This window comes from Suricata suricatta, chromosome X (genome assembly GCF_006229205.1).
Source record: "Suricata suricatta isolate VVHF042 chromosome X, meerkat_22Aug2017_6uvM2_HiC, whole genome shotgun sequence".
NCBI classification, from domain to species: Eukaryota; Metazoa; Chordata; class Mammalia; order Carnivora; family Herpestidae; genus Suricata; species Suricata suricatta.
Window position 1 is genome coordinate 8,644,862 of NC_043717.1, and position 25,265 is coordinate 8,670,126.

At 45.5% G+C, this 25,265-nt stretch overlaps 1 protein-coding gene and 1 pseudogene across 1 annotated transcript in view; one reads left to right on the forward strand and one right to left on the reverse strand.

Annotated features, from left to right (window-relative positions):
- PRPS2 (phosphoribosyl pyrophosphate synthetase 2) overlaps window positions 1-13,499 on the forward strand; it is a 36,601-nt gene extending 23,102 nt beyond the window's left edge. The window contains exons 3-7 of the mRNA XM_029930383.1: window positions 2,171-2,269; window positions 2,965-3,089; window positions 7,931-8,104; window positions 9,260-9,419; window positions 10,905-13,499. Coding sequence (XP_029786243.1) covers window positions 2,171-2,269; window positions 2,965-3,089; window positions 7,931-8,104; window positions 9,260-9,419; window positions 10,905-10,997 — 651 coding nt within the window. The 3' untranslated portion in view covers window positions 10,998-13,499. The remainder of the gene's footprint in view (window positions 1-2,170; window positions 2,270-2,964; window positions 3,090-7,930; window positions 8,105-9,259; window positions 9,420-10,904) is intronic.
- A 1,935-nt stretch (window positions 13,500-15,434) lies between these two features.
- On the reverse strand, window positions 15,435-16,520 carry LOC115284312 (annotated as a pseudogene).
- Window positions 16,521-25,265: the final 8,745 nt, after the last annotated feature.

A 25,265-nucleotide genomic window follows, 5' to 3' on the forward strand; every position in this document is an offset into this window, starting at 1 on the left:
CCCTCTCATGCTCTATCTCTCTGTATCAAAAATAAAACATTAACAAAAATTAAAAAAATATAAAAAAAAAAGTCCATTGGAGGAAAGTGGGAGTTCAAAGTGGGGGTCTTCTCATTTCCTGACCTGTTCCCTGGGCACAGGGAAAGGATCTCTTCCTCCTGCTGGAGTAGTCGAACGGTATCCATGTGTAAGGTCACGTCTGCCCCTTTCTTGTGTCTGCAGTTGACTAAGAGTGAGTGGGAGGGTGTGAAAGCTCCCCCCGCAAATCTCCCGACTCCATGTTAGTGGGGATTCCCGTAACTAATGTCCACAGTAGATTATTATAAAGTAATGCTTGTTTTTAAAACTATGATGTGTCACAAAATACAAATGATCTGTTGTTGACATTATGATGTAATTCCTTACCATGGATTCTTTTATGTGAATCTATACTCTGTGTATTTAATAGGGATGGTTGGTTCATTTGTTACTCTTGCGAATGAAATGTTTTCTTGTTGCAATTTCGAGATGTCATTGACATAACATTGTGTGAGTCAGAATGAAATCTTTTAAGCCTATGTGTATATTTTTGGGGATTGGTGTATGAGCATATTCCTGTTGGCAGTAAAATGCTGACCTCTTTTCCTAGGTTCAGTCTCTGTGTAGTCTTTTATGTATTTTTTGATATAGACAGTTGTTGTCTGGGATTTATGAAGCCGAAGCTAAAGGTAGGAGAAGTTCGGTAACTTGAAAGAGGATACAGTGTCAGGAAATCACCTTGCACCCCTTCTTGAAATTACCCAATTCTTAATCACCTGAAGTTGTTCTTTCTTCAGTCTGGTTTTTGTGTAGTAATCTGTGACAGCACGTAGCTGGAGTGTATCAGCCCGTCTTTAAGAGCCAGCCTTGGCTTTCAGCTGGCCCCTGCCTCGCCTGCCAGCATTCCCTTATGCTGTCTCTTGGACCAGTGCCTATGGCCACCCTGGACTTCTGGCAGTCCCTGGATGTGACCTCTTGGCCTCGGTGATGTCACACGGGCTGCTCTTTCTGGAATGCTGGTCTCTCCCCTCTGCTGGCCGCACCTTAAACACAGTTTCCTCAAAGCAGCCTCTGATGAGAACCAGTCTCTCTCTCTCTCTCTCTTTTTTTAATATACATTTTGAGAGAGAGAGAGAGACCATGAGTAGAAGAGAGAGAGGCAGCGAGAGAAGTAGAGAAAACATCCCAAGCAGGCTCCACGCAGTCAGCCCAGAGAGCCTCACGGTTCGTGAGATCGTGACCTGAGCTGAAATCAAAGTCGGATGCCTAACCTAACCAACTGAACCACCCAGGCGCCTCTGAGAACTGGTCTCTTTAAACTTGATGCCCTTGGGGCGCTTGGGTGGCTCAATATGTTGAGTGTCTGACTTTGGCTCAGATCATGATCTCACGTTTGTGGGTTCGAGCCCCATGTCAGGCTCTGTGCTGACAGCTAGCTCAGAGCCTGGAGTCTGCTTTTGATTATTTGTCTCCCTCTCTCTCTGTCCCTCCCTGTTCATGCTCTGTCTCTCAAAAATAAAAAAATGTAAAAAAAAAAATACTCAATGCCCTTGATCCTACCATCTCTCTTGATACCTCTTATTTATTCTACATACTTGTCTTCTTTGAATTGTACAGATTTTGATATTATGGGTATATATGTTTTGTCGTTATGATGTAATTTTCTTTATTGTTGTTAAAAATTAAGTAATTCTTGCAACTACTGTATTGTAAATGATGGAAAATAATTGCATATGTTAAAAAAATATGAAACTTTATAAAGTAAAAAAATAAATAAATAAAATTTTTAAATAAAAAAAAAAAGAATTAAGTAATTCAAGGGCACCTGGGTGGCTCAGTTGGTTAAGCGTCTGACTTTGGCTCAGGTCATGATTTCGCAGTTCACGGGTTCGAGCCCCACGTCGGGCTCTGTGCTGACAGCTCGGAGCCTGGAGCCTGTCTTCACATTCTGTGTCTCCCTCTCTCTCTCTGCCCCTACCCTCCTCACGCTGTCTCTCTCTCTCTCTCAAAAATAAATAAAACATTAAAAAAAGAATTAAATAATTTAAATGACTAAAGTGTTAAATGACTTTGAATGATTAAAGCTAATTTTATTAATATATCTCTTCCCTCTTCTTTTCCTCTTCTAAAAATCTATGTCTTTATATTTCAGAGCCGTGCTCCGATTTCCGCGAAACTTGTAGCCAATATGCTGTCAGTGGCTGGGGCCGATCACATCATCACCATGGACCTGCACGCCTCCCAGATCCAGGTGCCCGCATTTTCTTTCTTGCCCTTGGTCGTCATCGGGGGCTTTAGTGCAAGGGCTTCAGTCCTCATTCTGCTAAATTGTTTCCGAAGGAGGGGACGTTACCCGTGTTTGAGTCTGTATACAGTGGGTCTCCTGGGGCTTCGTCTTTACTGAACTTGGAAATAGAGGCCAATGTAGTCATCACCCGCCTCTGCCACCAACCTCCATCCAAAGAGTTTTGGAGCAGTGGGAATGGCTTCTTGGTAGCAAACTGCAGAACTTCTCAAAGTTCCATCCCAACTTCTCAAAAATCATGAGAATGGCAGATGTAATCTATGTTTTTTTACCCCTTCATAACTTCGTCCCTTCTGCTATAAAACACCCCAAATTATACCTGCTCTAATACAACAAATGTGAAACATTTAGTTTCTAATAAGCTGCTTAAGACACACCCAACCTCTCCTCCACTCCCTTGCAAGGCCATTCTCCTATTACAGGCAGTTTTAATAGAATAGAACGTGTCTGGAAACATCATGGATTGAACTGAAATAGGCTCCTGGAACCTCTCTGTCTTTGGCTGTAATTCTGTTAAAACTCAGAAAAGGGAGTCTGCTGAACAGGCTTCTTTTGAATGCAAAATTCAAATTTTACTTCCTGATAGAGGTTCTCTTTAAAACAAAAAATCTCTGTAGTGTCATGCCCGCTTCTCTCCTTAGGGATTCTTTGATATCCCGGTGGATAATTTGTACGCGGAGCCTGCGGTCCTGCAGTGGATCCGGGAGAACATTGCCGAGTGGAAGAACTGCATCATCGTTTCACCGGACGCCGGCGGGGCCAAAAGGCATGTTGTTTTTCTCTTCCTTTTTTTTTTTAACGCATTAGATAAGGAAGCATGTGTTTTATATTATACAACATGCTATTTTTGTAAATGATCGAGAGGTTTACAGTCTTCACCTGCGGAGCAGAGCGCTGTCACCTTCGCACCTGAGATGTTTTTTAAGTTACGTTTTTCTAAAAAGATTTTTTTCAATGTTCTTTTTGAGAGAGAGAAAGAGACAGAGAGGGAGCAGGGGAGGGGCAAAGAGAGAGGGAGACACAAAATCGGAAGCAGGCTCCAGGCTCTGAGCGTGCTGTCCGCACAGAGCCCGATGCAGGACTCGAACCCACAATCGTGAGATCATGACCTGAGCCGAAGCCGAAAGCCTAATTAACTGAGCCCCCAGGTGCCCCAAGTTACGTTTTTCTGATTATAAAAGTAATGAGCCTAATTGGAAAAGGAGGCTTTTCATTAACACAATCGACTAAGCTACCTACCACAATACTTGACAAAGCCAAAACAGAACAGAATTTTAAAAAAGAAATCGGTATCTATAGAGCACCAAGGACAAGGGAAATATCCGGGACCGGGAGGGAAAAAATAACTGCAAACCACGCTCAAGTGGCATGGGAGTTCGGGTATCAGACCCTGGAAGAGACTGGCAATTTAAGTGTTAACCGTGCACGTAGAGGTCTCCAGAGAGAAGGGAGATGACAGTTGGAACTCTCCCCAGCTGCACGGGGCGGGGGAAGCCAGTCTTCACTCAGGCCTTTGGAGGGGGGGAAAATAGCCACCCATGAGAAATCAAACCGAGAGCCTGTGTCATGTGCAGATACGCGGTGAACGTTGTGTCCCTCCCACCCCCCCCTTCCCCCAGTGTGGGTGTCCCTACACTGAGAAAATTTACACAAAAATCGATCCCAGGCTCCAGAGCTCCTGCACTGGGAGGACTCCACAAGCCCAGCTGCTCAGGGAGCACTCCCCACCGAAGACCACCTCATGCCTGATGATCCAAGTTAGAAAACTGAGAGGGCACAGCCCACCCAGAGCCGGTGTTTGCAGATAACGCAGCGGCAGGCCGCCAGCACCGTGGGGCGACGGAATGATGACTGGACTGTGACGTTACTGAGTTGGACAGAAATTGATGTGCTAAATAGCATAAGAAAACGGCACTGCGCTGCAAGTCTCAGGGGCTTTGCACACTCAGGGCATTAAGGAGCAGTTGGTACAGAGTCTAGAATGAAGGGAGATGATGAAAGAACACCGATAGGGTCCGTGGTGCTTTACGGCGGGCGGCCTGAGGCTCGCTGACCTTGTGGATCTGTGCCATGGCCATCAGGGCGAGGAAGACAGGGTGGCATGGGGTTTAGTGCCCAGGTCGGGGGTCTCCATCAGGAAGGGAGAGGAACAGAAGATCCCTGTCTATCAGTCAAGTGCAAAAGCCCATTAGCTGATAAACGCACCCTGAGAGTGACCAGTGACCGTTGAGCTTCGGCACATCTTTAAAATGCAGATGCCTCACGTGGCTGCCTTGTTCACCCACAGCCCAGGAAGGGGCCTCGAATGAGACGTAGAAGCTTGTGAGCAGCCCAGGAAGTGTCATAAAGCCCGTGCAGGGAAGTGGAGGCCCTAATTCTCAGAAGAGCCCCGATGGGCGCTAGGGTGCTTGTCTTGACTGCTCTGTTCCCCGCTCAGGAGGGGGGGGGGTGAACAGGTGGGGCTGGGCCTCCGACAGCAGCAGGAAGTGGCCGTTGACAGGAAGGAGGCACAAATGCATAGAAGCCAGAAGCAGAAAGTTCTCTTGAACAGACCCCAGCCGGGCACCAGCAGAGCCCTCGGCCCAGACCTGCAGCTCCAAGCACGCGGAGCGTTGTCTGCTTAATAGTGGGGAACGTGGGTGGCATGCAGCTCTTTGTACTGGAATTGCTTGTGGTTTACTTGGAAACCTACATTAAGTCCCCCTGTGGAATCTGCATTCATAGGTGAATCCTCTGGCCTGAACAAGAGGCCAGGGGTGCGTGAGCATAAGACGGAACCTGTTGCTAATAAGTTTCATTGAGCTGGAATTCACATCCTTAGAATCTATTGAAAGTGCACAGCTCAGAGGATTTCAATGTCTTCCCAGCATTGTGCATCCATCACCACTGTCTAGTTCCAGAACATTTTCACGACCCTAAAAAGAAACCTGTCCCCACAGCCAGTCAGTCCTTATTCCCGCTCCCTGCAGCCCCTGGCTGCCACTGATCTACTTTCTCCCTTGCCTTTCTTATTTTTATTATTTTTAAAAATTTATTTTTTTAAGTTTTTATTTATTATTGAGACAGAGACAGAGTACGAGCAGGAGAGGGACAGAGAGAGAGGGAGACACAGAATCCGAAGCAGGCTCCAGGCTCTGAGCTGTCAGCACAGAGCTCAACGCGGGGCTCGAACCCATGAACCGTGAGATCATGACCTGAGCCAAAGCCGGACGCTTAAGTGACTGAGACACCCACGCGCCCCTCTCTTGCCTTTCTTTATCGCCTCTCTGGACATTTCATATGGACGGATCATGTAATACATGGTCTTTGCGTCTGGTGCGTTCCTTTCCTTTAACCAAAAAAAAATTACTTTGGCAGCTTATCAGCCAGAAGAAGAACAGATTCCATACATTTGTGTGGCCTTTCCTATCCCAATCCTGTTTTTTAGAGAGTCTAAAAATACACATGCTCTCAGCAAAACTTCAAATTGGGTAACGTTCCCCCATTTCCTTCTTTAGAGATCTCGGTTCTTCCCAGTTTCAGAATTCTGTTATTCGCACACGTCTCCCTTTTTATTTGACACACACAGCAGTGTGCTGAGCCCAGTTCTCCATTCTCCACTCCGCTCCACTTCCTTGTTGTCTTAGCAGAGTGATGATCGGTATCTTTTCCTTTCATTTCTGGTTGCTGTGGATAAGGTCAAGCGCCCTTTCTGGCACGTTTATTTTCCATGAGGGCCCATTCATACCTTTTTCCCTGTTGCCATATTGGATTGTTAGGCATTTTCTGGAGGCGAGAGGTCACACCTTTGTTTCTCGTGCATGTGGGTGTGGGTGTGTTGTAGATATACCCCCGGGTTGTTCGTTTCTTGCCTTGGTGCATTTTTATTCTCTGCAGGACTTCTAGAACATTCTTCTGTAGTCATCTATCTCTTCACATTCTGCCTTCTGGGTTTAGGAAGGATTCACCCTTCTCTAGATTTTTCTTCTCCCATGGATTCATAAATAAATTGCCCCTTTCATTTTTACCAGTCCACTTTTTCTTCCACCTGATAATTGTTTGGAAACTAAGAGTGAAGAATCCACTCCGGCTGTCGAGCTGTTCCAAAACTATTTATTTAAAAAATTCCAGGGGCGCCTGGGTGGCTCAGTCGGTTAAGCCGCTGGCTTCATCTCAGGTCAGATCTCACGTTCGTGGGTTCGAGCCCCGCATCAGGCTCTGTGCTGACAGCTAGCTCAGAGCCTGGAGCCTGCTTCTGGTTCTGTGTCTCCTTCTCTCTCTGCCCCAACCCCTCTCATGCTCTGTCTCTCTCTGTATCAAAAATAAATTTAAAAAAAAATAAAAAAATAAAAAAAATCCATCTTTTCCCTGTTAATTTGTGACACCATCTTAGATAACAAATTCCCCCATTCACTTGCCAACCCCTGGTTTTCAGAATGCAGACTGAATCACCCGAGTTCACGGCCAGCCCTGAGATGCTGGGTTTGGTTTTGTTTTTCCAGATCTTCTTTAAGCTAAAGTCCAGCTTTTGGGGGGCATACATTGTGGGGGTTTTGCCACTTGACGTTATCGGTGATATCTTTCTGTGATGCAAAAAAGCCGTTTCAGCAAAGAAAATCGATTGATGAATTAGAAGTTAAAAGCTTTGAAGCTGGACTTGTGGCAGGTAAAACTTACCATTGCCACAAGAGGTCACTCTTGGATCATCTTTGAGGCTCCATTGGGGCCACAGCTAAGGAAAAAGAAACCTCAGTAGGTAACACAGCACCGCTGGTTCCCATGAAACTGGTGTGGGAAGTTGGTGAAACAAAATCATTGAGATTTGGGGGTAAAGAATGTAAACACGGGGTTAGAAGAAACAGAAGTGAAACTGTATATATGACTTTTGTTCTGGCTTTTTCTACCTAAGATTTCTGCGTGATACATTGTCTCAACATCATTTGTTACGAATAAGTCTTAACTCTCATGTGCAGCGAAAGGAAGGTTTGTAGCCAGATGCCTCACCGATCAGCCTGGCCTGCCACCTTGCCTTGCTCTTGCCCCCTCCCCCTTCTGAGTGGATGACTTGGGCGCATTTGTCACAGATAAGTAGAGAAACTCCTGGTTTACAGATCTCAAGGCCTCGAGTGCAGTGAAATCCATGTTCCTATACTGAAGCGTTAATGTGGATTTGTGAGCCCACTGGCTGCACCACAGTCTGAATAACTTGATTTTAATTGTGCCCGTCATTTTTTCACATACACTGTGTTTTCATGCTATTAAACGCATGGATTTTTGTTTGTTTGTTTTTCTTTGAATTCCAGTTAGTTAACATCCAGTATCATGTTAGTTTCAGGTGTACAGCCTAGTATTTCAACACATGCCCGTGATTTCTTTTTTTAAGTTTATTTATTTATTTTGAGAGAGAGAGCACAAGTGGGGGAGGGTCAGAAGGAGAGGCAGAATCCCAAGCAGGCTCCACACCATCAGCCCAGAGCCTGATGTGGGGCTCAAACCCTGGACCCATGAATTCCTGACCTGGGTCGAGAATAAGAGTCGGATGTTTAACCGACTGAGCCCCCCAGGCACTCTCAGAACTTTTTTCATATTGACAGTATTTAACTTGTCTGCCTGTCTGTCTGGGCGCAGAGTCACCTCCATTGCGGACAGGTTGAATGTGGAATTCGCCTTGATTCACAAAGAGAGGAAGAAAGCAAACGAAGTGGACCGGATGGTTCTGGTAGGCGACGTGAAGGACCGCGTGGCCATCCTTGTGGACGACATGGCCGACACGTGTGGCACCATCTGCCATGCTGCGGACAAGTAAGAGGCACGGTTTTTTGGGCCAGCGTGAGAACGTCTCATTAAGCAAGGGAAAATGGCAGCTTTTAGAAACATTGGGCCTGTTTCTACTAATTCTTCCTGGTAGCTTGGGGGCAGCCTTTCAGCCCAAAAGATGTTCTAGGCTCATGTATTACCTTTTTTCTTGGTGGAAAAAAAAAAACAGCAAAAACCAAAAATACTACGGGCCTTTATTGCCTGGTTTTCATTTTTAAGGATGAGCTTTCAGTGTATTTGAAAAAGGGTCCGAGAAACTGCTGCCCCGTAAAACTGAGCACAGAAGAAATGGGACCATCTCGTGGGCGTCCTTGAGGCTTGGCTCCCTTCTGTTCAGCCTTCACTCCAGCCGCCTCAGGCTCCCGAAAGACTGAGAACAGGGCTGTGGGGAGTGCCCCACCCCCCCGCCCCGCCCAGCCACGCATGGCCCTGGAGCACTTGGAGTGTGGCCAGCGTGTGCACCAGGTCCCAAAGATGGTGTGAAACGAAGCATGCAGTCTGTCTCAGTGACTGTTTTCTAGTGACAGCCATCAAAATGATGGTATTCTGGCTTGATTCGTTTCTACCTGTGGTTCTCAACCAAGGGCATCTTTGCTCTCTGGGGGACATTTGACATTTGACAGTGTCTGTGGACATTTTTGGTCATCACAACTGAGGGGAGGGCGTTGCTCGTAGGTAGAGGCCAGGGATGCTGCTCAGTGAAGAATCGTGTGAGCCCAAGGCCAAGGTTGATAATCCCTCAATAAAGTGTCTTGCTGGTACATAACCTTCAGAGAGTCTTTTCTAGGCCAGTACATGTGAGTGAAATTCATTTTTGGTTTTTCTTTGTGGAATGCACTTTTTGGTTTTCTCAGTTTTTTGTTTTTGTTTTTGAGAAGGAAAGAGAGCTTGGGCAGGCAGAGGGAGGGACAGAGAGAGAGAGAGAAAGAATCTCAAGCAGGCTCCATACCCAGTGTGGAGCCCAATGTAGCTCGATGCCACCACTGTGAGATCATGACCTGAGCCGAAATCAAGAGTCGGATGCGTAACCGACTGAGCCACACAGGCGCTCCACACATTTTGCTTCTTAACTCACCCTAAGGGGAGAACATTTCAAGAAAAATCTGTGGACACTTAATTTTTCTGTTTTCTATTCTATAGGCTACTCTCGGCAGGAGCCACCAAAGTGTATGCTATCCTTACCCACGGGATCTTCTCGGGGCCAGCTATTTCCAGAATAAATAATGCTGCCTTTGAGGCTGTTGTGGTCACAAACACCATTCCGCAAGAGGACAAAATGCGACACTGTCCCAAGATTCAGGTACTTCTACGGTGTAGGCAGAACCAAGCCCCAGGGACCCTGACTCCAATCCCTGAAAATAACTTGGAGCTTTCTGCGTGTGACGGTGTGCTACGGGAGAGCCATCGGAGGTGGAGGCGGCTGGTAACACGGGGTGTGATTCTCGCGAGGTCTGAGAGGCCAGGGCCGCCAGGGGTCAAAGTTAGAAGTAGTCAGTCCACACTAGAAAAGCGGTAAAAAACAGGCTGCACGAAAGCTAAACAGTATTACCATTTGGCCCCATAAATCCACCTCTAGGTCCGTAGCCCCAAACTTGAAAATGGGTGTTCACACCGAAACGTGTACACACACGTGCTCAAGAGCATGCTATTCACAGTAGCCAAAAGGTGGAATCTCAAAAGGAGGGTCAGAGAGAGAGGGAGACACAATCTGAAGCAGGTCCAGGCTCTGAGCTAGCAGTCAGCACAGCGCCCGATGTGGGGTTCGAACCCACAAACTGTGAGATCATGACGTGAGTCAGAGTCGGATGCTTAACTGCCTGAGCCACCCAGGCACCCCCACAATTTTTAAAAATGGAGGGGAAAAAACCCGCACACTGCACTAAGGATCTTTAGAGCTTTCCTCCTTCCTGCCCTTTCTGACTTGGGAGGCCCCTAGAGAACTGGTGATAATCATGTTATACCAACTGCCCTGAGCTAAGTTAAAAGGATTTGAGTCCCCGCTTTGGCTGTGTGTCACGGTGAATGTTAGCAAGTCATTTCATCGCCAAAAGCCTCTATTCCCACCATTAGAGCACAAAAGTGGATCCGGGGACCCGCTTCATGATTACGCATCCATCGGAGAGTGACACGTCCTTTTGGCACAAGGGGGATCCATTTGAAAAGGGTCAGAATAGCTTTGCCTTAGATTTTCGTGCCTGACCAGCAGTAATGGAGAGTCAGCAAACTATGGTCCACAGACCCAATCTGACCCCCCATCTGTTTTTGTGAATAACGTTCTGTTGGGACACACCCATGCTTTCTCGTCTGTGTATGGTCCATGGCTGCTGTCGTGCTGTTGAGTTGAATCTGGCCCGCAAAGCTGAAAGTATTTCCTATTGGGCCCTTTACCTGTCGCCGACCCCTGAGTTAGGTAGGTGATCGCAGCTGTGCTGTTGAGTGACACAAGTCACTGTGGTTTTGGAAACCAAAGAACCTTCCATGTAATGATTGAGTAAAATGGATCTGAAAACAACACACACCCTAAGAGAAGGATGTCTCTGGTTAACAGTGACCCTGAAAAGCCTTTGAGTATCTGCCCTGAAAAATCTCGCTTCCAGGATCCCATATGTGTTGGTAATTTGAAGATAGACCACAACTGTCTCTCAAAAGACACTGATGTAGGTTTTGGTAGTAGCATGTCTTTACGGGCTGGAGACATTGTTTCAGGGCTTTCTGGCTTTTATGTTGTTGATTGAAGAAGACCAAGATGTCCCACTGTCCTCTCCCCTTTTCTGTTGGCGTTTAGGTCATTGATATCTCCATGATCTTGGCCGAGGCGATCCGAAGAACACACAACGGTGAATCTGTGTCTTACCTCTTCAGCCACGTCCCGCTATAGATCCTGGGTGTGGAGCGTGGAGCAGGCCCGCTCTGGCTGCTGGCTTGTGTGCGTTTGTCTGACTTTCTAGTTTTAGGACTCAGCAATTGTAGGGCAATGCAAAAAACATTTGATCTTTGTATACTGCAAGAGCCGTTGTTTTCCCCTTCTCAAGCTCAAGACCATTTATTTCCAGTTTGGGGGGAGGGTGGTGGTGATTTCATCTTTTTAAGTGAACCGTCGTTAATGAACTTTGTTTCGTCATCCCGACTTGTTCTAGTAGGTAACCTTTTTCTTTTTTTTTTTTTTTTCTTCTTCGGTATTTTGAGGCCACAACTTTCGAGTATCTATTATTCCACTGTGGAAGTTCGTAGTTTATATATTTTGAGGTTGCCCAAGGCGACTTTGGATTAAAGCCTTCTGTGTAAATAACAATAATGCCTATGGACATTTGGGTAAAACCCTATATACAGAATTAGCCTTTTACTTCTGGGTGAATCTTAGAAAATTTATAATACCCTGAATTTTGTTGTTTTTTTTTTTTAAAGGAAGCAGATTTCAAATAAACCAGTCTGGTTATCATACTTAATATGACCAAATTTTATGGAGCTTAAGACGGCTCCTGGCACCTTTACCTTCTGATAAACAGTAGCCATGTCAGAGGCACTGTAGTTCGGTATCTTTTTTGTTATGGCCACTTCTGAAAATCATGTTACAACTATCACTCATCTGCAATGTCAGGTTCTAAAATTCCAAGGTTTGTGTTCAGCAATAGATCTGATTGATAAAGCGTCTGGAGATAGACCCCGCAGGCTGCCCAGTGGCACTCACGCTGTTCCGCAGCTATCCCTGGGGACATCTCTTTGAGCAGCTCCTCCAGTCCTGCTGTCCTACTTTATGGCCTATTTTTAGCTCTAGCTTTTCCTTTGCCTTTTTTCCAGTAATTTCATGTTTTGGGTTTCCACCAAAACACAGACTCTTCAAAGCCCCCTCAAATGCACTAGTTTGATCGTTGTTTTGCTTTTAACATTGTAAAAGGGTGCGTTGTGACAGCCACCAAACGTACATTGAAACATTCCGTCCTTCATTTTACTTTCGTATTCCTTTGGCTTTTGTAATCAAAAGGAGCAACTCTCCTAGGCAACTGATTATTTTTAACTGAAACTGTTAAATGAGAGACGTGGGTAAGAAAGGCCTACGAAAAAAGTAAGCATTAATTGGCTCCATTAGGGTAATGTTAAAGTGGCGGCCCAACAGTGATGGTGGCGGTGAGGATTGCTCAATCCACAGGTTGGCCCTTGACGACACGCTTCTCCGAGAGGCATCCACCCTTGGCAGATGGCAGGCGTCGGCTCCCTGTGAGTTTTGTGAGATGCACGTTGGTACGCAACCACCTGAATTTTTCAGCCCCAGAAGAAGAGAATCCGCCTCAGAGACAAAGCCCTGGGAAGAGTCACAATCCTCTCTCTGCTGAATCTTAAAGCTTGAAGAGAGGAAAGCCCCTGCTCTAAATTCTGCAGGTGGGAAAATCCAGTCATTAAGTCAGTAACAGACTTGAACAACAATCTTTAAGCTTTCAAACTTCCCTACAGCAGAGGTTTAAAAGTTTAAAAAGATCATTTGGGTCATTGCATTTTGCTGTACCTTAAAATAGCTTTTGAGGGGGAAAAAAATGGTGTTATAGCCAGGTACAGTCAGCCCTGTAGTACGGATCCAGTCTATCTAGGGAGAGTTGACCTGAGATCTGGAAAGAGCCTAGTTAGACACATGTCGATAAATGAGTGCTATCTCTTTCTGGCAGTTTCTACGCACAGGCAACCGAAACTGTAGTCATGAGCATGCCAGGGTGGAGAGTCTCGGCATACTAGTGTAGATGTGTTGATGACTGCAAAAAGTTGATTTAAAGGTAATCATTTTGTCTTAAGATGGACCCTAAGATCTAGAGCTAGTTTTAAAATCTTCACATTAAAAGAAAAATCTGCATGGTCATTATTACGAACTGATTGTTTCTCCCATTTAGCCTCACTTTTTATTTTCAAGTACTTCTGATACATTAACTAATTAGGCTAGACTTGGCTATACCCAGTGGCAGTGTATCCCTTAACTGTTGGATGGTTTCAGTTCAATGGAGGATGACGAAGGTGACCTCAGGAATGGCCTGATCCCAGAACTTGGGTATCCCTTGCTGCTAGCGTGGAAACATTGAAGCGATGATGATGAATTGAAGTGATGAATGATTAAGCCAAGTAGATGGGTTCTGTCCATCTCTGCTGAATGGGGTGGACTCCTATCTATCCAGCCGAAAGGGGAGCCAGAGAAATACAGATACACCAAAGCTGCTCATTCTCCAACTTAAATTATATTAATCAACTTACTGACGTTCATCTTAGAACTTGCCTTTGTTAGATGTCAACTAGATCCAAGACTATGTCATTTGCAGTGCTTATGGTGGTTTAAAATAATAGGATTTTAAGGTTGTCCAACACTGTACTACAAGACGTCAATAAAATCAATAAAACCTTCTTCTATAGTTTGTATCATCATTGCGGAGTGCTGTGTTTTGATGGGGGGGTACCTCAACATGTTTGCTACTTCGCAATGATAGCCTGGTATCTAAAAGTACAGTGAAGCCAGAAGTTCGGTGAAGTCAGCTCGTCTCCATTTTGAAGGTATCTCTTTCAGGAGTGACCAGCAGTCTCGTTGTCCCAGGAGTTTAACGGCTGTGCCACATAAGGCATCCAAGTTGATAATTCTAGATGTTGCCAGTAAAATTGGAGATTGCCCAGTGTGCTAACACGTTCAAGTAGTAATGTTCGGCGTCCAGAGGTTGGAGCCCCATAGAGGTTTTTCACGTGCTTTGATTTAAGTATTTTCCTGCCCCCATAAAACAACTACCTATTCCGTGATGCTTTAAGTTACTCACGTGAGGCAAAGCACATTTATAATTATGTTCTCCCGCTAAAGCTGAGTCTCGAAGTGTGGATAATGCTGAGAGTGACATTTTGTCTTAAAAGTTTCAGTAAAATAGACCTGAAACCATGTCTGTTGGACCAGATCACAGTTTAAGGCACATTGTGGAATAGGAAGAAGAAAATGAAGGAGAGGTGGACACTCCAAAAACTCTTCACCAACTTTACAATTATACCTAATAATGCTGCCAGTTTGTGTGGGTGACCTTCAAAATTCACCAGCTCAACTACAGGGAGGACAGGCTAAGGAGCAAATACTAAGGGTTTCGGAAGATCAGATCAGGCTGGGGAGATCAGAAAGGGCTTTGTGAAGGGACTGCCATTATAGATGATAACTCATGGTGGAATTTTCCAGAACCAGATGGCTGTGTTTCAGCAGGGACTGAAGCAGGACAGCATCAGGCATTTGGTACACGATATGCTTGAGTGAGGATGGCCAATGAAGATGGGAAGCTGAGCGCTGAAATGTATCCCCGAACCCGTATCCTGAATATTGCACAGGGAATTCAGCGGAAACGTCCTTGTCACTACAGATCTTCATCTTATTGATTTATTTCCTCTTATGTCAAGAATACATCCCTCCACCTTTTCCTTGCCCTTGCTTTCCAAAGCTGCATTCTAAATTGGTTTGCTGTACCGCAGTCTCTGAGCTCTATTTTCTCCTCGGAAAGTGCATGATGCTCAGAAACAGACGTCACCACTTAGTAGAGTTAAAACAACAACAAAAGGTCTTTGGGAGAGTTGCTTAACCTGCCTTATGCCTCAGTTTCCATAGACATGAAATGGGACAATGGCGCCTCTCATACAGATGGGATGAGGATTAAATGAGATCTCTGACATGCTTAGAAGTGATTGTTTTGTACATTCATTTCAACTTTTAGAGTAGGCTTCTTAAATGTTCCTTGGAAAGAATGTAAGTAGATGGGAAGAAACAAGATTTTCATGCATTTTCCAGCTATGAAACCATGTGCCTGTGATCTGGTCATAAGCATGATCCCTCACCCAAGGGTACGCTGTCCTGTCATGTGCCTGTCTCTGTCAATGGTAGCATTAGGTGGTGACAAATAGTTGCATGTTGAAAGTACATCCAATGGCTGTCGAGGTGATGGAAGATGCCATACATTCTTCACTCGAGGCCATTCACAACAACCTGATTCAATTCACTTCCTCAGCATAAAGACAACCCAAAGTGGTGCCCAATATAAGCAAGGGCCTGGGGCGCCTGGGTGGCTCTGCTGGTCGAGGGTCTGACTCTTGATTTCAGCTCAGGTCATGATCCCAGAGTCATGAGATTGAGCCCTGGGGCCTGCTTAAGATTCTCGCCCTCGCTCTCCTCTTCCCCCTCCCAAAACAGATAACAACAATAAAACAATAAAACGGTAAGGGCAGTTTACACATTTTTCCCCCAGCTAAGGATTTATTGGTGCAAATGCAGCGATATAAAAACATACGTTATGGAAAATACCATGTGTCATCCCCAGCCCAGACCTTAAGACTCCCTTCTGAGAAGGGGAAGGAGGGGAAGGGAGAGCCCCCCCTTGGCCCATGTGGGGCTGGTTTGGCCCAGGTAGGAGAAGGCCGGTGTCTCTTCTGCATCTGGTAATGGAGAAGGACAGCTCACACAGTGGCCCTTGAAGTCCAGGTCATGATTGTTGGCATTGGGCCACAAGCCAATGGTGCCAAAGATCTTGCCCACCTTCACCTTCAGGTAGTCATCCAGGTATAACCTTGTCTGCCCCCAGGACAGGTACCAGGACTTCGGGCTCGTGGAGAAGCTTGTCCTCTGTGGCAGAGTGAACCAGTGTGGAAATAGGTCACCAGGGTGTGCACATGGTCATTCTGTTTCACTTGCAGGCAGAAGGGAGGGGGGAAAGTCAGCTCTGCCACCTTGACAGTGTGGGTGACCACCTGCACCAGGGTTCCCTGATGGCCACATCTTTGATGTGAGCATGTGAAGGCCGTGTACATTCTCCCACTGGGATTTTATAGTCTTTGTACTGTCGATCTTCAGTGGCCGTCACATGCCATGTGGCCCAGTCTGGGAAGATGAGGCCATCTGGTGCCAGCCACTTGTCTCCAGCATAGGGCACAGTGGGGAGCACTGACTGTTAGAAGAAACAGTAGACCATCCACTTGCTGATTATGATGTCCACCTTCTCCACCTGAAGCTCTACTTCCTCCACCTTCCCCTTGACCATGGTCACCACATGCTCTAATTTGTGGGCTTTGATGATCCTCACCATATAATCAGAGATGCTGCCACACTTGATCCCAGTGATCCCACGGACCCCCACCTTGGCCACAAATGTACAGAAGATCCCCATGCCGGAGCCCACGTACAGCACCACCTCATCCTTGAAGAGATGTCAGATGTGAAACATGGAGTTTCGGTACGTGAAGGTGCCCACCTCATCTTTCAGCATCTCCTTGCAAATGCTGAAGAGAGTGTAGGAATCAAAATAGTGATCTTTGGACGTCATGTCCTCAGCATTGGGCTCTCGCTGCTGTCTGCCTGGCCCCAGGAGACCTCCACGATGCAGTTTGTGGTCTCAGCTGCCACCACCTTGACCCTCATCTACTCCTCCTCCTGCTGCTGAGGCCCCCACCACTTAGTTTACACTATTCTTTTTTTTTTTTAATGTTTTTTAAATTTTATTTTTGAGAGAGAAGGGAACAGGGAATCTAAAGCAGGCTCTGCTGACAGCAGCGAGCCCAACGTGGGGCTCGAACTCATGAACCACACGATCATGACCTGAGCCGAAATCGGACACTCAACCTACTAAGCCACCCAGGCGCCCCTGCTCTGTTCTAATGGTGGAGTCATGTGTCCAAAAGAAAAACCAGCAGAAGCTATTTTACATTTTTAATTTTTTGTTTCATTTTACATTTTAAGAGAGCAATAAAAAGAGACAGGGAAAGCAAAAGATAGCATGTGGTGGACAGTATTATAAACCAGGAATGTGGCAACCTAGAGTCTGGTTCCTGATATGCCACTAGCAAGCTGTGTGACTTTGGGAAAATGTCCACACCACTCCAGGGCTGAGTCTCCCTGCAAAAATGAGAGGGCAGATGATTGCTGAAGTCTCCCACAGTTTTAATAGGCTATGCTACCCATTCTAGATTGAGTTGGAATATCTAATAATCGAAGGTTGTGGTTCCACAGAGGCAGAGACTGTTCCATGCCCATTAGGAGAATCACTTGGCTTGCCTGGAACTTTCTCCATGTTAACACTGAAAGCCTTGCATTCCAAGAAGCCCCTCATTCCTGAACACACAAGGATGCTTGGTCTCCTTTGTTCTCTCTTCTAAGGTAGATGGTTCTGGATCCCTAGCACTGCCTTACTAAGGTGTCCCACAGACATGGCTCTAATTTCGTCCCAGCTGCAACACAAAGCAAGCTATGTGCCAAGCCCAACAATGTGCCAGTTGGATGACCTGTAGCATCATAGTTCATATTAAATACGTTGCCAATGAGCTGGAGAAGCTGAAGACTTGTAGTCACAAGGAGGAGATAGGGAGACACTTTGAGAAAATGCCTTATTCAAAACCTGGCTTGGCCGCCAGTCCTTCAGCACAGCCATGCTCAATGCCATTTTAAGGGGTCTTTAGAGACCCCGGGGGCACAGTCCAAGCCAAAGACTGAGTGTCCCGGACATTCGTTGATGGACATTGCCCTTCTGATCAGAGATCTGTGAGTATCTGGCCGTGTCTGAAGATGTAGACTTCTCTGATTGTCCCTAGACAAGGGAGCATTAGACTCAGTATCTTCTTGCACTGACACCAAGACTTGAAAAAGGAGGAAAAAAAAATTAAGGACTAAAACTGAACTTGTGGTACTCTTTAAAATCATCAGGGTGATCGTTGGGGGCACATTTTGATGTATATTTGCTATAGAATGAACTCGGGAAATACCACTGACATGTACTGAAGCATCTGAGCGACCAAGGCACAAACCCTAAATTTCTTTGAGCCTCAAAATGGCCTCTGTCTAGGACCAGGGCAGCTGGGCAGTCTCCTAAGGTATTGGGCTACTTTATTGTTTTAGGGGAGCCTGGGTGGCTCAAGTCAGTTGAATGTCCAACTCTTGATTTCAGCTTAGGGCATGATCTCATGGTTCGTGGGTTTGAGCCCCAAGTAGGGCTCTGAGCTGACAGTGCAGATCCTGCTTGGGGTTCTGTCTTCCTCTCTCTGCCCCTTCCCTACTCACTCTCTCAAAATAAATAAATAAACTTACAAATCATATACTTTGTTGTTTTAATAGCCATTCCTGGTGTGCTTCTACTGCTGAGCATTTTTCCTCCTACAATGGCTAACTTCTGTTTATCGCATATTTTCCTCAGAGCCAATTTTATCTCCAAGAAGTGTCTCAAGGTCCCTAATGGAATGGGACACGAAAGGCCAGAGGTGAGGAAGGAAAGCAAGAGGGAGAATGGGGGTGCTGAGGGAAGGGAAGGGAAGCTGGATGAACTATGATGAGCCAGACTGTCCCTGGGCTCACATGCCTCTTCCCAGGGACACATCCCCTCTGCTCCCTCCTTTTCATCCCTCCAGCCATTTTCTTTGGCTCTCACATGAGAATCAATGTCCAGGTTTCTCAGTCTCAGCAATATTTATATTTGGGGCCAGATCATTTTTGTGGTGGGGGCTGTCTTGTGTGCTATAGGATGTTTAGCAGCATCCCTGGCCTCTATCTAAGAGATGTGAGTAGTAATGCTTCCCTCCTCCCAACTCTGACCACACACACAGATTTGTAACAACCAAAGAAATGTCCCCAACTATTGCCACAGAGTCCCTTGGGGGGAGGGGTAGAATTGCCGCTGGTTGAGAACCACTGATTGATTCTAATCAGGACCTTCTTCCTTCATCCTCTTTCCTGACATTCATTCAGGTCAGAATTCCAGAGTGGATCCATCCTGAGTTCTGGACCAATTTCGAGTAGAAAAGCATCCTGGGACAATGGGAACAGACAATGGCGGTATTAAAATTGAGCGGTGGTGTTTTGGCAGGATGTGAAATTAACACTGATCCCCTACATCTGCCATGAATTGGGTGAGGTTTGAGTAAGTCACTAAGTTATTTGCTTTGTCAGTTTTCTCTTAAAGTTCCAGCCTTAGAATGGGGCACGAGGTGTGGTTTATTGTATTTGTTTTTGTTTTGCCTTAAAGTTGGTTTCTTTAGTTTTGAGAGAGACAGAGATGATGCAAGTGGGGGAAGGGCAAAGAGAGAGGGAGAGAGACAGAATCCCAAGCAGGCTCCACACTGTCAGCGCAGAGCCCAATGTGGGACTCAAACCCACGAAATCGTGAGATCATGATCTGAGCCCAAACCAAGAGTTGGATGCTTAACCGACTGAGCCACCCAGGCGCCCCCAAAATTATTCTTAATTTCTTGGCAGTGACAATGGCTAAAAGTATAGCAGAAAACCAGACAGGTATTTGTTTTAAAACATTGTTTTATTTATACTTAGCATATTGTCTTTTCCCACGTCATTCCATACTCTATGACTTTTAGAGGCTGCATAGTATTCAAAACTCATATGTTTTAAGTCCAATATCCCTTTGCTTTTCTCTTGTATGTCTCACAAGTGGTAGACCATTCCTTCGGTGCTTCCCGATGAACCATGGCTCCCAATGCTCACGCTTCTGTGGAGTGTCCTCCATCATTGTCTCTGGGCTGAGCCAACAAATAGGCTGTTAGGAAGGGGGGTGCAAGCAAGGACTTATTAGCACTTGCACACTGGGGCTGGACTCTACTCAGATGCTCACTCTTAGGATCTAACCCTATGAATAGAAGCCCATGCTACCTAGTTACATGGGAAAAAAAAAGAGAGAGAGAGAAAGGTCACAGCCTCCTGACCTTCCCCACTGGGACACTAGCCATGTGAGCAAAGCCATCTGACTTCAATCTCATGGGTGATCCCAATGGAAACTGACAAAATAACCCAGCAAATCTTGAGAATCATAAACTCAAAAAAGGACTTTTTGTTGCTCTCTGGTTACATTGATGAGATGCTGGTTGAGTAGAGGACTTGAAGACAGAACAAGGGCAGCAGAGCCACAACACATGAATTGTAACCCAGTTTCGCATATTACTAGATGTATGAGTTATTTGGATATCTGTTTCCTTGTGGGCAAATTGGGTTGTAACAACAGCTACCTCGCACGTGTGTTATTCTCAAGCGTTGTGAATGATGGTGCTTCTGAGTCCATGGGATTATCAATTGGATGAAGGAACGTATAGATGGGAGTTAGCATTTTTATGAGATAGCCCTGGCCCTCAAATCCCAAGCAAGTGACTTTCCACGGTACCTCGCTAGCAATGAATCCATTTGTGGGTCTATGGATACCAGAAGCCAATAGCCTTTTCTCTTTTTAACCACATCATCTACTCCGTTATTTGCACCCGGGGCCTTTTTTTTTCAAAGCATCTGACCCTTTGGAATCATCTGTTGAACGCTAATACATACATGGGGAATAGAATTCAAAAACGAAAGAAGGGTTTTGTTATATGAATTTGCATTTCCTGTCAAGGATGTCTTCAGAACACTTTCATTTCAAGGTAAAATGAAACTTACAGAACTAAGGAGAGAGGCACTACATGTTTCAGTTTTGGGGGGGGCGGCAGTGAGAAACAAAAACCAAGGTTAATTAAAGATAGTGGGGTTTTACAATGCTAAAAATATACGGTATACAAAGGAGCTCATTCATGTAGAGCAGGCCCATGGTGTCTGCAAACTTCTACCAGAGAATATTATTTCAAAAATGGTCATGGTTGTATCTAACTGAAGGGGTTAAGAACTTCAGACTTGTCGCCAAAATACCATAATGCTTGCCATGGAAGTCTGCTGTTCTTTTTATCAAGCAGACCCTGACGCTCAGCATCTGAGAGGGGCGATGGCAAAAACTGGGGGAAGCAATGGCGCGAATACCTTACTCTCGCTCACAAGCTCACCCAAACCAAGCAACTCGCCTAGAGAAACAGAGGGCATTTGACTTCCCCGTGCCAGGAACACAGCACCGGGCGGGCAGGAGCAGTTTGTTCAACGGGCTTACTTAGGTTCCCACCAGCCTTAGGAGAGTGTGGATGATGCTACATTTCTATGGAATTACTTTGACGCCCCTGAACTAGGGCTGCCAGATAAAATACAGGATACCCGATTAAATTTGAATTTCAGCTAAATTATTGTTTTGGAAAGAATTTTCTCAGAAGTAGATGTTCCGCATATGCCTGTCCCAGTTTGCTAAATTTAGCAACCCTACACTACATCTTCACTAGCCACCAAAAGCCTTCCCTGATCCTCTTTATTTCCACTGAAAAGGAGCAAAGGAAATGCAGTTAGACTGAGAAAACCAAGTATGTGGAATCCAGCCGTCGAGAAGCCTGATCTCTCGGGCGAGCTAGAGGCAGTCTATCTTTGTCATCCAGTAATTTCTCTTGAGCTACGTCAGCTGCAGGGGGACCGGGCCGACAGTGTGGCCCCCTTCCGTGTCCTCTCTCAGCCTGTGGTAGGTGGCAGCAGCCACGATGTACTCTTCCGAACATCATTCAGAGTTCAAGATTAGCCGCTGTGCTACTGCTTGTAACAGCGAAGGTCTGCAACAAGCCAGAGGCCCATGGATAGAGAGATGGTGAAGCTTTCTAGTTGTGGGAAAAGGATACTCCCTATACATCCTCAGATGCAGAAGGTATAGAAGACTCTGGATGGGAAAAGCAAGAGAGGAACAAAACAACTGCTAACAAAGTACACTGTAACCAAATCCAAGTTCGGCTTGCCTTCGCCCACAAGGCCGTCACTCAAGAGACAAGGTTTGCCTGGAAAGGAATAGGAGGTTTATTCAGGAGGCTGGCACCTTGGGGAGAAGTTGGACTCTTGTCCGAAGGCCAACTCTGAGGTTTCTGCCTAGCTCAGCAGTTTGGAAAGGGGTTTAGGGCAGTTAATCAGCAAAGGGAGTGCACTGGCCTGCAACAATTCTTGATTTTGTGCAGACTCGATGGTGTCAGCCACAAACCTTATCTCAGAGCTTGGGGATGAGCAAGGGCTCTCCTGTTTCCCATTTGGTAATGGGCAGGGGGAGTCCTTTCTTCCTGCAAAGGGGGGCAAGGTCTACACAAAGGGAGGCTGGTAAAATCATCTGTGTGATAGAAACCAAGGAAAACATTTTGCTAAAAAAGTAGCAAGTCTAATCAGAAAGCCAGCAACAGACTTGCTGACTCCTGTGGCCTGGGAACGTTCTGGTCCTTCACTCCCCAAGGCCAGTCTCTGCAAGTCTCCAAGAAATTAAATTCATTGTGTTACAGATCAAGGGCCTTTGGTCAACAAGTAAGGAGTGTGTTCTCCTTGAAGCAAGTTAACCCTTAAGACCAGCTGGCATGTGGTTCCAATCCTGTGGGTAGAAAAGGAGGAAGAATATAAAGAAGCGTTGGCAGGATAAATAAGGATAAACCACAATTAATGGCTTCTTGGGACGATGGGGATGGGTTGGCATTGGGTGGATGGTGCATGAGGAGCGTGGACCATCTTTTACTCGACATCTTATCTGCGAATGGATGTGTGTAGGTGTCTGTACAGAAAGGCCTGGAATCTGAGAACTTGAATCTCTAGTGGGTTCTCACCATTCCCAGAATGGAGAGGAGTGGCTCACTGCAGTGAACCTGCTTTTGTAAACAGTACAATTTACATCCAACACCTGCTGTCGTTCAGGAGTCTGGAACTTTGGTCCCTGCTAGGCAGAGGGTGCCTACATGACCAGTCCCCCAGTAAAAACCCTCGTTGCTGAGTCTCTCATGAATTCCCCTGGTAGCTGGGAATTAAGTGCTTCCTGTAGGACTCCGCTGGGAGAAGACTCTGGAAGCTTGGGCCTGGCTTCCTCCGGTCATTACCCCATGGGCATTTTCTCTTTACTGATTTTGGCTTGTGTTCTTTCACTATAAAGAGGGGTGCCTGGGTGGCTTAGTTGGCTAAGAGTCTGACTCTTGGTTTTGACTCAGGCCAACAGTTTGTGAGGTCAAGCCCCATGTGGGACTCTCTGCTAATAGCATAGACCTGTTAAGACCTTTTCCTCCTGGAGCGAGTCTCTGAGAGTGAAACCCACAGACACAAACGGAGATGGTGAATGGGTTTTATTTTAATTTGGCCGAATGGCCCCTCCCGAGTGTTGACAAGTCATCAGAAGAGAGCACGGCTGAGCAGGAGCTCAGAGTTTTTAAGGGCTTTGGCAAGACAGAATAAGTCATCCTTTGGTTAACCGATCATAGTTTATAGCATTCTGTAGTGGTCAGTCATATTTTGACGCACAAACGTAAGATGTGGCAGAGACCTATCAATTTTAGAGTTCTTTGTCTCAGGAGAAATATGAAGTGACCAATCACAGGTCCCACGGGGAGGCGGAGCAGGTGCACAGAAGCAAGAACTTTGTGGTTAAAGGGTGGGATCTAGCGACAGTATCTTAGGATCTAGCAACAGTATCTTAGAAAACAAGTTAACCTCTAAGTTATAATTTATGGGTTACATTTTAAGACTCCCAGAGCTCAATTTCCCAACTCTTGATTATTCAAGCAGAAAAGGGTTGGAGAGTGAAACAGTGGTTGGTATTTTTTTCATTAGGTTCAGCTTGACCCGAGGAGAGCCTTACAGACGCTGCTTGGGATTCTCTCTCTCTCTCTATATATATAAAAGTTCTAGACCACATACTTGTATATTACCTATGAAAATGTAAAGAAAATGTAAGTCCTTTATATTTTCCTCAAAACCCCATTCAATCTATCTTCCTTCCTTCCTTTGTTGTTTTCTTTCTTCTTCTGTTTTCTGTACATTAGATCTTGCCTCACAATGATGTATTTTCTATTAAAATTAAACAAACACTTAAAGTCTATTGCCTTGCTTTGTATATTCCCAAGGAAAAGTCCCATCCAAAATATTTTCAGTGAGGAATGGGGCAGGGGAGAGAGAGAAGAAACCCAAAAGAAACGAACACAGCAAATTTTGCTGCCTCAGTCTCTAAGGAGACAGAAAATTCTTGTAGGTTTTGGGGCACCCGGGTGGCTCAGTCAGTTAGGTGCCCAGCTTCGGCTCAGGTCATGATCTCACGATTCGTGGGTTTGAGCCCCACGTCAGGCTCTGAGCTGACAGCTCAGAGTCTGGAGCCCGTCTTCAGATTCTGTGTCTCCCTCATTCTCTCTGCCCCTCCCCTGCTCATGCTCTGTCTCTCTCTTTCAAAAATAAATAATAGGGGCGCCTGGGTGGCTCAGTCGGTTGAGCGGCCGGCTTCGGCTCAGGTCAGATCTCACATTTGTGGGTTCGAGCCCTGCGTCAGGCTCTGTGCAGACAGCTAGCTCAGAGCCTGGAGCCTGCTTCAGATTCTGTGTCTCCCTCTCTCTCTGCCCCTCCCCCTCTAATGCTCCATTTCTCTTTGTATCAAAAATAAATTTAAAAACATTAAAAAAATAAATAAATAATAAAACGTTAAAAAAATTCTTACAGCTTTTAAATGGCAGTGTTCATTTTTTGGTTTTATAGAAAAGTCCTTTTTTCAGCTTTTACACATTCATGTTTCAAAATCCTAGGGATTTCTTCTGGAAGTATTTTATCTGTATTGAATAGTCCAGCACATAGCTGGAAATATAGGTCTGCCATTCAGGAGAACATTTTTGTGACAGAGTTTAAAGTCACCTTTGGGGGTGGTATCATACATTAACAAGAAAAAAGCTTTTCTATAAATAAAGGGTGTAAAAAGATTACAGAGACATGACCAAATGTACTGTGTGAACACTGAGTGGCTCCTGAATCTGAAAAAAAAACAAAAACAAAAACATAAAGCCCAGTCTAAAGACAAATTGGGGAAATTTGAATAAATTTGAATATAGGATCAACATGAGGTGGTATTGGGGGATTGTTGTAAATTCTTTTAGGTGTCATCTTTATTTTAGGAGACACAGGCTTACGTGCTTGGAGTAAAGTGTCATGTTGTTTGCAACTTTCAAATGATTAAGAAACAAATATGTACATAAATATCCACATACAAGGAGAAAAAACTGATGGGGCACACAGGCAGCAGGCTATGTCAGACAGTTCTTCCCACTCTCTGTAGAGGTGAAGGTTTTCAAGATAAAATTGGGCAGAAAAAGAAAGATTTTATTTAAACAAAGAGGCTGTTGATATGATTGAAGTTAAAGTAGAATGGTATCCTATCCATTATTAGAAAATCAATAACCACTCTGCTACTGAATTCACCACATCAACTTAAGGAGGACTTGGTATCTTTTTGAATAAAAAGGCCCACGGACTTTCTTTACACTTGACTATGGGACACGTGGCCCTTGA